Source organism: Cinclus cinclus, chromosome 1 (genome assembly GCF_963662255.1).
Source record: "Cinclus cinclus chromosome 1, bCinCin1.1, whole genome shotgun sequence".
Taxonomy (NCBI): Eukaryota; Metazoa; Chordata; class Aves; order Passeriformes; family Cinclidae; genus Cinclus; species Cinclus cinclus.
In genome coordinates, this window is record NC_085046.1 from 35,238,902 (window position 1) to 35,250,762 (window position 11,861).

At 38.1% G+C, this 11,861-nt stretch overlaps 1 protein-coding gene across 1 annotated transcript in view; it reads left to right on the forward strand.

Moving 5' to 3' along the window:
• Positions 1-6,898, forward strand: part of PLCL2 (phospholipase C like 2) — a 98,879-nt gene extending 91,981 nt beyond the window's left edge. Inside the window, exon 6 of the mRNA XM_062496176.1 lies at positions 6,425-6,898. Within this exon, the coding sequence (XP_062352160.1) occupies positions 6,425-6,604 (180 nt within the window). The 3' untranslated portion in view covers positions 6,605-6,898. The remainder of the gene's footprint in view (positions 1-6,424) is intronic.
• The last annotated feature ends 4,963 nt before the right edge of the window (positions 6,899-11,861 follow it).

An 11,861-nucleotide genomic window follows, 5' to 3' on the forward strand; every position in this document is an offset into this window, starting at 1 on the left:
TTATTAAATAATCCTACATGAGTGCCATCTTCAGCTCCTGCACAGAGGATTCATGGAATGCTCACATGGTGTGGCTAATATATTTTCCAAACTGATCAAGCTGCATTATATCCTCGAGATACATATTGATTGCTCTTTTTCAATTGGGACATTTTGACTGCAGTTGATGCAATGGAAACTTTGATAAAATAACAGAATTGACAGCTTAATTCTAGGGAAACTTTATTTAGAACATCTGATGCAGTTAGTATCTCTGTGTGTTTTGCATGCATATGCATTGCAGTTACTGTTTTAAAGGATTTAATTTTTCTTAATTTGAAGCCATGTGGCCAAATTTATTATGAGTATAGTATGTTTGAATTCAGCTTAAATAGTTCCATCCAATTTGTGTATGTGTATATGCACACATACCCATTCTTATTCACCCCATATATGCACACAGGGATACTTAACTTCACAACATCACTTAGAGTAAATTTGGTCTGTTGCCTGATTTAGAGATTGTAAACTGCTAGAATATTAATCTCTTTCAAATAGACAGCTATTTGCTAGTAATTTATTTATTGTTACTATTCAGGCTGATAGAATTAATATTTCCTAAAAATAGATCACATAAAAATAAATCACATTTTCTGCCAAAAGTTCACTGTTGAAGAAGGAATATCACTCTTAAGTGCTGTTGCTGCAGGCTCCTATGACCTATTGTAAAAATTTAGGGACTTGTCTAGCATAGAAGAACTTTGAGAAAAACCCTCTGTAAGGCTCAGAATTTGAGATGCCCTTAGGAAGAATATAACAGCATCTGTAAATTAGTCTTGGCAAGGAAAAGCTGTTCTAAATACAGAGTGAGAGGTCAATGGAAGTATTTGGAAGGAAGGTGGGGCTCCTAATTTCAGCATTTATTTGATGTTTCTTGTTGGCTATGAGCTTTTAGACATGTTGTATTAGATGATGTGAATTACTTTCTCTTGCAAGGCATGCAGTCCATGGCATCTATTAGCTCTGTAATAGCATCTAGTATTGGTTCTGCACCTGCAGTATATTTTAAAACATGTATTTATAAATGAAACATTCAAGCCACTTACAGGACTGCAGTTTCTTACTGCTTTTAAAATAATCTGAACTTTCTGAATCAAATCTTCAAGTGAATTCTGGCAGCCACAGAGCATTCATAAAGCCTCTGATAGTTGCTGCCTGGTCCTGTAGGTCCTCAGAAGACATCCCAGTTCAATTTAAATATCTGAAGCTACTAGTCTCTTGATGTTGCTGGACTGATGGGATTTTGACTCCTAATTAACCCCTTATTTAGAAGTTAGGGAGTTAAGGCCTTTATGTCCTGATTCCACAATTGCTCTCAGAATGTGTCAGCTGGGCATGGCACATTGTAGTGTGTCACAGAATAATAAAATGGCTGGGGTTGGAAAGAACCTTAAAGATCATCAGTTTCAAGCCCTCTGCCACTGGCAGAGACATCTCCCTCTCAACCAGATTGCTCAGAGCAATGTTCCATTGTACTCTGAGGAGCACTTTGAGAAAGGGATAGTGGCTTCTTACATTTCTTGATAGGAACTTTGGGTTCCAGATCCTGAGCTAAAGACCAGTCATTAATGGTAGAGTTTCTTGGGATTTTTGGGAGGAAAGGGTGCTCATGCAATTATTTCAAATGTCATCTGCGCAATTTTACTTTCAGGCTCACACACCTAGTGAAGAACCAGTTAATCAATAATCATGAGTGAATACATAACAGCTTATGAAGATAGCTGTGCTGAGACATTCTAGTTGATCCTCTATCCAGCTGACTCTGAAATGGTACCTCATTTTGGATGTAGAAGAACTGATAGGAACCATTTTGGGTTTGTTTTCAGTTACTGTTAAGGAGCTAGGATATAAAAACACTGCCTCTTAGCCAAAAGTTGCTGAACAAACAGAAGGTTTTTAACAATGATTTTAGAAAAATAATGCAGACTAGGTGGCATGGGCATATTGGGCCAGAGAGGTTTAAAGGATACTGAATTTGGCTTCCAAATTAATCCATATTCTTTATTGCTGCTGTTTACTAATAAAGTGTTTGAATGAATATCAGTTTTGTTCTTTGATCTTCTTTAAGGTCTTTTGTCATGTCTGCCTAGAAAACACCTTTTTCTGAAGCCTGTAAACATGAAATATTCATGTTACATAGTGCTCAGTTCTGTAAGTGAATTTTAACCATGGTGAAGGAAAGGGGAGCAGTGGTTGCTTTGTGCTGCTGTGAGGAGTGTGCTCTCCCAGTGCTCTGCAAGGCATAGGTTTGTCCTACTCCGAGCTGGGAATTACCACAATCTGCCTGTTAACCACAGTGCTGGAAGTAAATTCAAGTTTTTTGGTGTGCTTGCCAGACAACACTGACAACTAAATTAACTTACATTTTGACTTAGTCTGAGATGAAAGCCTGGTGAAGACAGCCCTTCCACACAGGAAGAAACACAACTGGTTTGCTTTTGCAACTGCTTCAGTTCCCAGCATTGAGTTCTCTGTGCAAACTAGCTTTGTTTCTTGAAATGTGGGTTTTTTGGTGCACCCTCAAAATAAATCTGCTTGCCTAAAGTTTGAGCTCTTTGTAGGTCTCTTGTACTGACTTTACAATATGAATTTTATCAGAGCAAGTTGCTACAGTCATTTGGGTCTGCTAAAAGGTGAAAGAGCCCTGAGTAGTCCACGGTACAGAGAGATTCCCATGCTTCAGCTTGCAATCAGCTTGCAAACTTTGCTATGAAATCAACAGCACCTACTGTGAAAATCAGTATGCATAAAATATGAAGAATTGAAACTGAATCTTGAGAGCCTTTGGAAAAGACACATTTGATACCTAACTAGAAAGAAAATATTTGAGACTGTTTAATTGAGTGTGTGATGGCAGTTTTTTTCCAGATCTGGATGACTTTTTAAATTTTCTGCCTCCCAGATGCATGTATTACCTTTCAGTAGTGTTCAATGTGACTACAACTTGAATTTTTGAGGTGCATGCTGTTTCATTTCCCCAGCATATGTCTTCATTATAGTATATCAACAGAAGTAGGCACTTAATATGAATTGTGCAGAGCTCTCTCACTTGAGTTCATGGCATTACTGGTAGCAGTGGTTGGCTCTTGTTTTATCTTGAGATCAAGACATACCAGCAGATAATGACAACACAGTTGGCTTCAAAATATTTTTCTGAGTTCAATGGCATTCAGAAATAAATTCTGAGCATTGGAGAAGAGAGTAATGAACACTGATGCATTTTTCTATTTCACCTTGGTCTGAACATGATACCACTTGGTCAACTGCATTTAGTCTGAACACCTTGTCTGCAGTAATCCAGCCCTTTATCCTAGATCCTCTTTTGTCTTTGAAGCTCATCTTCTCTGATTGGAATTGTCACAGACACTCACAGTTCCCTGCTGAAAACCAGCCATTCCTCCTAACCCCTGATATTCCTTCTTTCTTGCTTTCCTACATCCCTTATTCTGTTCCCACTTGGTGCCTAATATTTTCTTCTTCCTCCTTACCACCTCTATGACTGTTAATTTTCATTTTCTCATCACCTTACTCAATTCATTGTATTCGGCAGCCTTCTCCCTACTCAGTGTTTTTGTTTTTCTTTCTCACCAGCTTTTATTCTCATTACCAATCTCTCACTCTTTTGAGTTGTTATTCCTTTTACTTGTATAAAATTTTAAGACTACTCTCAATGTGGTGAATTTTGTCGATCTGTTTTCTTTCTGTATTCCAATCCCAAATATTGCCTCAGTATTTCCCTTTCTCTGCTCACCTGTCAGATCTAAATTTAGAGTTGTTGCAGTTTAGTGTTTGTGTTTCACAATCTCTTGCAGTGAGATCTGCCTTGTGTAATGCAGTCTAGCTTCCCTTTCTGCAGCCCTAGGCTTCTTGCCAGGTCAGTCCCACAGACAGCTCTTGCACCCTCCTTTTCCCCATCCACCTCTTCTCCAGAGTCTGTCTCAGGCTCTTCCTTCCTCCCCTCTAGTCTGCCTTTTGGACTGCCTGCATTGACAACCGAATGTTGGTGGCTTGGAGAAACCATCCAGGAAAAAACCCAACTTTTTTCCTAATGCACGTTCATTATTCTGTGGGAATGAAATACACATTCTCTTTCCACATTGCTGGAGCTGTCAAGAGATGAAGGATGATCAAGAGTGGAATCCTGAGTGATTGTACTAACCACCTTCAGAATCTGATTTTTGTTTATTAAAAGCTCATAACTTGAACCTACTGCCCTGTAGTCATTTGAATTACAAGTCCCTACTCCAAGTGAGAGTAGGGAAGGAAGTATAGAAGATTGTTAACAAACTCTTGATGGCATTCCCCCATTTTTATTCTCAGAACTGAATGAACCATATGGATGAGGTTAAAGAAGAATATTAAACAGAAATAATAATAAAATCTGCCAAATCTGCCAATGGCAAGAATCCTGCATAGAAAGTATCAGCTTAAGTGGTTAAAGTTTGGCAGGCATATAAGTAACTGAAAGCAGAAGTGTTTTTTTAACTGAGAAATTTTGGGAAACCTTATTAATAGACTGTTTGCTAGGAGCTCTGCCTATAATAAACAACTTGATTAAAATTCCAGAACTATATTCTACTAATCCATGTAAAACAGAACTTGAGCTAGAAACAGATGCACTCCAGATATGACTCATTTGGTGCACTGGAGTGTTTTAAATTAGCTTTTAGTTGTTTGTAAGTTTGGAAAAAAGTATATGATTTTTAAAAAAAGTCGCCCTGATTTTCTTTAGAAGGAAATATTACTGAAACTTGTGCTGTGATTGATGACATTCTAGATTTTTTCCTCTCTGGTGATCAGAAAAAAAGACTTTGGCTATTATGGTCTTGGGTAAGGGAAGGGGGGACATTATTTCTTTGAAGAAAGGAGTATTTGTTTTCAATCTGTGTGTCTCAAATACGTAAGTGTACTCACTTCATTGGATAGTATGTATGCTTTGAGTTGCTAAAGAAGCATCAGAAGTATCACACCATGAGTGCACACATGGTGTTTGTCTAACCACTGTCATGTTTTTGTCTAACCACTGTTCTATCTCTACTCCTGCATTTTTAAAATCAAGATGTAAAGATGCATTTCAACCTTATTTGGCAGAGGAGAGGCAACATGTTATCTTTGGAAGAGATACTAGCATGTCTTCAAGAGATGTGTCTGTCAGGAGACACTGAGAATTTACCCAGGATGGACAGACATGGCAGGAGAAGGTGCAGTCAGTGTTCATACCTTATTGGACACTGGTACTGGCAGTCTCAAGGAACTACAGTACCTGGACTTTTGTGTGTGTGTGTGTTTGTATTTCTCCCCTTCAGGTATGAATTTCTCTCCTTCAGGTATTTTTCTTGTGAGCTGTGGAGCAGTTCTCCCTCAGGAGCGCAGGCACAGTGTAATCACTTTGCTCCTTGCAGATTTGCTGCTCTTGTTTTTGAGCCTTTCTGTGCCCACCAGTAAGACAGACATGCTCACCATGTGCTGCAGCCTTGCTCACTTGCTGCAAGAGGGCAGGGATGGCAGAAACCAGCTGCAGGGAAGGCTGTCCACAGTGGGTCCACAGTGAGAGCTGTTGCTGTTAGAGGGCTTTAATCGATACAAGGAGATGGAGGACTGTAGAACAAGAGCCAAATCACCAAAGCCTGGGACAGTTTCTCTTACAGCTTTGCTTATAACTTATTTGCTATGAAGAAGAAGTGATGTGCTCTTAAGGATGTGGTTTAGTGGTGGACTTGGCAGTGTTAGGTTACTGGTTGGACTTGATGGTCTTAAAGGGCTTTTTCAACCTAAATTATTTTGTAACTCTGAAGAGGGATAGCAATAGTCTGAATGATAGCAAGTATCTGAACTGCAGGCAGCCCTGTGAAGTCTTTGTCATCACTGTCCTTTTTAAGTGTTGCTCACCAGGCTGTGTTTTCTTATTTCAAGCATTGGTCCTTTAGCATCCTACTATCACAGTGAATCACATTGTTAAGAAAACAAAAAATCCTTAGGAACAAAAAAAACCAGGAAAGCTTTAAATGGCTCCCTGAGGTATTAAAATAAATCGTCACATTTTTCATTATGCAGAAACATTTATAGTCCCCATGGATTAAAAATACAGCACAGATTACTTTCATGAAAACTGTTAGGCATACTCCATTGCTGATTCCACTGATCGGCTTCAGAGAAAGCAAAGAGCTTGATTCTTTCTAACACCAGATAATCCATATTTGAGTTTTGTTTTGGTTTTTGAGGAGTTTTGTGTTTGTTTCATTGGTTGGTGTTTGATTTTGGTTTTTGGTCTTTCTTTTAATTTTTTTTTTTTAAGCAGGACAACTATGCTTTTAGGCTGAAACAAGCAGAAAGGTAAAAGAGAAGAGAATGCTGTTATCGAACTGCATTTTTTTTTTCCTTACAGGGACAAGCTGATCTTCTCAAATATGCTAAAAATGAAGCGCTGGAGAATCTGAAGCAAATTCATTATGCCACTCTTTCATGTGGACTTAATAAGCCAGGCACTGAAAATGCAGAAATCTCAAAGCCTCGTCGAAGTCTGGAGGTCATACCTGAAAAAGCAGGCGATGAAAATGGAGAATGAGAAAAGGCTCTTCTCGTAATTTTGGAGTTTATAACTCTGTGACCAATTGTAGCTTCATAGGACATTTGCTTTGCACTTACTGTTGGAAAATATTCGGAATTTTTAAAGCACAACTGGAGAAGCTAATTACAATCTATTGAAACTGTGAATGTATGTAGCAACTCTGCTTGTGAAGGCAATGATTTTGTGTAACATGGAAATTACATTATTGGCCTAAATATAGCATATATATGTAAAAGATACTGTAATTCAGTAATCGCGTGCAGAAAAGTTCATTGTAGGCCCATCAGGAAATGAACATTTTTAAATGAGATGTAACTAGCAGGAAATCAGTTGACAGAATTTGGAAAGATGCCTTGATTTTCAAACCAATTCGATGCAAAGGTTGTTTTTTCTTTGCACAGTTTCTTAATTGTGCTAGTGAGATGTATTATTCTTTTGGAAATCAGGCCTAAAAAAGTGGAATCCACATGTTTCATACTATATATAAATTCAGCTGCTTGGATATTTGGGTTTGAAGTGGTATTGATTTTATTGTTGAGCCATAAATTAAAATGAGAATGTAATTAGACAGTGATCACTGACTTCAGTGCACTATAGGAGAGCCATTATGTAAAAGGAGAATGTGCAATGAATCTGATAGCCTATGTCAGAAGAAAATGCATACCTATTTTGCCTAAGATCTTCTGCAAATGTGTGTAGATAATGTGACCAAACTGCAAGGAAAATGATGTAAATAGTTTTTCATTTTGTGAAGTGAAGTGCTCATATTAAAAAGAGTTTTATGAGATTGCTCCCAAACAAGTAAAGCTTTTAACTAAATTTTAACTTTTTTATTTTTTGAGTATTTTCTTCCTTACAGAATAGGTGATATCTCAGTAAGCAGTTTTGTCAAAAAATAAATCAATTGCTGTTCTGATTCTGTTTTGGTTTTCTGACAACATTAGGTAAAGGTATTGTAGCTGATATACTCATTGTAAAATGACTATACCAACCTAGAGTGTTCTCTTACTGTTTCTGATTTAACAATAAAATGGACTATATAATTACAGAAGCTAATAAATTTGAAGAAAAACAAATGAAATCCTACAGAGATCAAAATGCACTTTTTTTTTAGTTGCAAGGCAAAAGGGAAGATGGTGGTGGCTGTTGAAAAGCATTGTTTTAGATAGAAGTCTTCAAGACATGCATTCTACATGGATTTTTGTTTTCACCAGTTCAAGATGCTCTTTCTGCACTGAGAGTGTAATGAAATCTACATATGCATAACATCCTGTAGGAGTCAACAGAGCTCTGAACAAGAACGTCGTTACACTTGCACTTCATTGAATTACTAGGGACTTAATTTATTTTCTAGTCATAAAATTAAAGCGGGGATGGGGTGGGATGAAAACAGTTTGCATAGTAAATGTCACATCTTGAGCCTGCACTTTTAAATGTCAGACTGTAGGGGTTAGGAGCAGTTTTAGAGGGTGCTAAGCTCTTTCAGTGTCTAGTTACAGACTGTGTGCCTTAATGTTAGGATCTTGCCAGGAGTGAGTTCTGTTCTGTGTAGTACAAAATGAAGCAGTTAACCTGTGGTAATGACCTGCAAGTGTTGTTTTTCAAGCAGTCCTTTTCTGTGTTGGCAGCTGAAAGTCTTCTGATGGAACCTGAAGTTCATGGGAAGCAACTTGAAATTCATGTTGTTAACTGTATTCTGAGCCACTGTGAAATTAGTCGTCCAGGGCCAAATCTATCACATCTAAATCTGATTTAGATTTAAATTTATCTACAGCAAAACAACTGTGTTAGATCAAGATCCATCTGCACCATAAATATGCAAGGTCAGTTTCATTTTATCAGAAATCCCAAAACCTAGGCTGCTGGAATTTTATTTCTGACTTTTAGTCCTAATTGAAAGATGTAGGCTGTGGGAAATGTCATTACTGTTCACATTATGCTTCAGAGAGACCTAAAATCAAGTAAGGCTCTTTTTTCAGTCCTGCCCCAGCACTGTTTGCATGGCATTTACAGAACAACATAATTTATGTCACAAATGAAACATTTCTTTAGAGTCTCTTCCTCCAAGTAGGTTATCAGAACTGATATCTTGGGCATTCTTAGCATTTATGTGTTTCATTTGTGTAATGTTTAGGACATTACACACCCTGAACAGAGGTGAGGGAGCACTGAAAGGGTTCAACACACTTTGATGGTTTTTCCTGTGTTTTAAGGCAAAAATAGTAAGTGAAAAATGATTATCACGTAGACAACGGCTGAGAGATTTTGCATGTTCCACTCTTACAATATATGTAATTGTTGATTACAAAACTGTTCCTGTTCTACTTTGTTAAAAAGGAAGATAATATTTTTCAGACTAATGTAGTTACATAATATATCTTTTTAAAAAGTTAAAATACATGCATTTATCTAACTGACCCTTTAAATATGTTAGGATCTGTCATTAGTGCTGATGCCTTAAAATGGAGGTCACTTTTGTGCATTATTCATGCTCAGTCCAAAACTGTCTGTACCATAAAGTATTAAAATGAGCTGAGTTGAGTAGATACTCTGAAAGAAGGTGTGTAGCTAAAAATGCTTCAGGGAGTTTACATGTTGCGTGTTAAAGGATTTCAGGATAAACACTTGCAAGCAAAGTATCTGGCCCAGTGATTATGATTTCAACAAAAAATGTATTAGTATATTTTTTCAGTTGCATATTCTTAAAGCATTCTTTGCATCCATATTATTAGTCCATTTTTTTTTACAATGTTTATTTTAGGTTATATAGAAATATGCAACCAAGGTCGAGCACAGTATTTGAAATAAAATTAATCACAGGTTGACTTCGCATTTTTTGGGGGGGGCCTTTATTTTCTTAAATGTGCTGTAATGCAGTTGAACTGTTTATGTAGTTTTAAACTGTGGAAGATTGACCCAAAATATGAGTGACTATCTGACTGCCTTTTTACCATTTGTTTGGCTCCAATAATCATTGAGTATGGGTATATGTCAATATATTGCTCAATTTAAAATTAAAGGGCAATTGGGAAAATAAAAATTCACATACAGATTAAGCATACAGACACTAGCAGTAAATTCTTTTTTTGAACACAAGAAAAAGGTTAAACAATGCCTGTTTGGAAAAGGGGTACCTCTCTAAACTTCATCTGCATTCTTCCTCCCTTCCTTGTTGGTTTTGCTTCGTGTGGTACATAGCAGCCATTGGATATTTAACCACAGAGCCAGGACCATGCCTTCCATCCTCTGTACACACCAGCCAGCCATAGCAGACAACTCAGTTCTCCAGGAATTCCTGCAGCAGCAGTTACCAAGGGGCACTCCTGCACCCAGTGATACCCCCAAAACAGCAAAAGCCTTCAACACAGAGCTGAGGGCCAGGCTCTACTGTTGAAGCTGTGGCCTTTCTAATGTCAATGGTAGTCTTCTACACAAGTCAGTAGTACTGGGATTTAAGTGCAGTGTCGCAAAATTTCCCCTTTTTCTCTGATCCTTCTTTCATTTTGTACCTTTGTGTTGTTCTGTTGCTGCAGCAAAGAATGCTAGAATGGTGCCCTGCAAAATTTCACAAGCTGGCCCATGCAGGCATGGTGAAAGATGCTGTATGAGTCAACCATTCTTTCAGCTACTTTGTACAGACAAGAATAATTTTATAAGACTCCATGGCTGGTTGCTGTATTCACTTTTTCCTGTTTTGAGTTTGAAATGGCAGAGAGAGATGATTCAGAGTTACCAGCGTGAAAAATGGAAGTGAGTTCCAAAGATTTTAACACTGGTCTACTAATCAAATAAACTAATCCTAATCCTTTACTCCTTCAGTGCTTGAGTATCGCTTCCATTTATATGATTTCCTGATATAGTTTTCTCTGGCATGCATTTTAAAAATACTGCTTATTTCTTCTTGCTATATTTGTTTGCTGCACAGATCAAGGAAGTTTCTGAGTGTACTGTGCATGGTGTAATAATCTTCGAATCAGCTTTAGCCTACCTAGGTTTGCATTTGTGTTAATTGAAGGTTAAAAATGAATACAAAGAGTGATATTTGCAAGAAGGGTAATCATACAGCCATAATCATGGCACAGTTTGCCCTTGCAAAGGCATGTTCTTCACTGTGAAATCATTTAATGCTTATATAGCTAAGAGTTGGAGTCCTGCTGCTGAAGGATGATGAGCCCATGGGGTTTTGATACCATGAGCAGAATTCTGAAGCTGGTGGTGTTCCCAGCTAGCTTCTTTTGACTGTAATGGGTGTAGGACCTCACTACATTTTTTTCTCAATTCGCACCTACTCATTCTGACCAATTAAACTTTCTCAATTGAGCATTTAACAACTTGATTTAAAGATTATTAGATCTGCATGTACCCTATAAGGATTCAATCAAACCCTCCACCATTCTCAACACTCCCTGATTCCTGCTCTCAGTGTTATGAAAGCAGCTGTGGGACAGATCAGTCTGATAATTTTCAAAATCAACCTGTGTGATGTTCTTTAGTCATTACAACTTGTTTGTTCTCAATAAGAAAAAGACAGTAAACTGCCTAAGTAAAACTCCTGAGGTTTTCTAGTTATTTCTGTTTTAGGACCCTATTAAACTTCCCTTTCTGACTCACCACCTCTGTTCTGTGGGTGGCTGTGGAAACAGGGTAACAAAAAGGAGCACAGCAGAAATATTAGAAATAGGACTTAGTATACAGGAGAACAACAATTCCTCACAGGCTTGGAGGAGCATCCATTGTAGACAACCAAGCTGAAAAGCACTTAAGGACTGAAAGGCAGCATTGAGGAAGAGAAAGACGAACAGAATTGGATATTAAAAAAAAAGAAAAAAAAATAGCCCAGAAGTGTGGCTAACCAGAGGATGGAATGGTCCCAGTGCCATCCTGACAGATCCCTAACGCTTCCCATCGGTTGCAGGTACTTTGAGACAAAAGATAGCGTGTCTTCCCTTTACAATGTAACCTGATGTGGCAAAGAGCAGTGCTGCTGGGAGAGTGGTCAGGTACAAACACCAAACTGGTAATTTCTCTTTTTGGGCCTAGACTCATGCACTGCTTTGAGATTCATACTTTTGCCACTTGAGCTCATAGGACTTCCAGTCCTTGAGTGCCAGTTTGGCACAGCAGAGTTGAGAGGGAGGAGGGTGTGTGTGTCTGTGAGCAGGAGGAGTGTTCGAGAGGTGGCGTGGGGGGGTTGGTATGAAAGGAGGCAGCTTGAGCTCTGGTGGGAGTAGCACAACCAAATAGTGATTCAGCT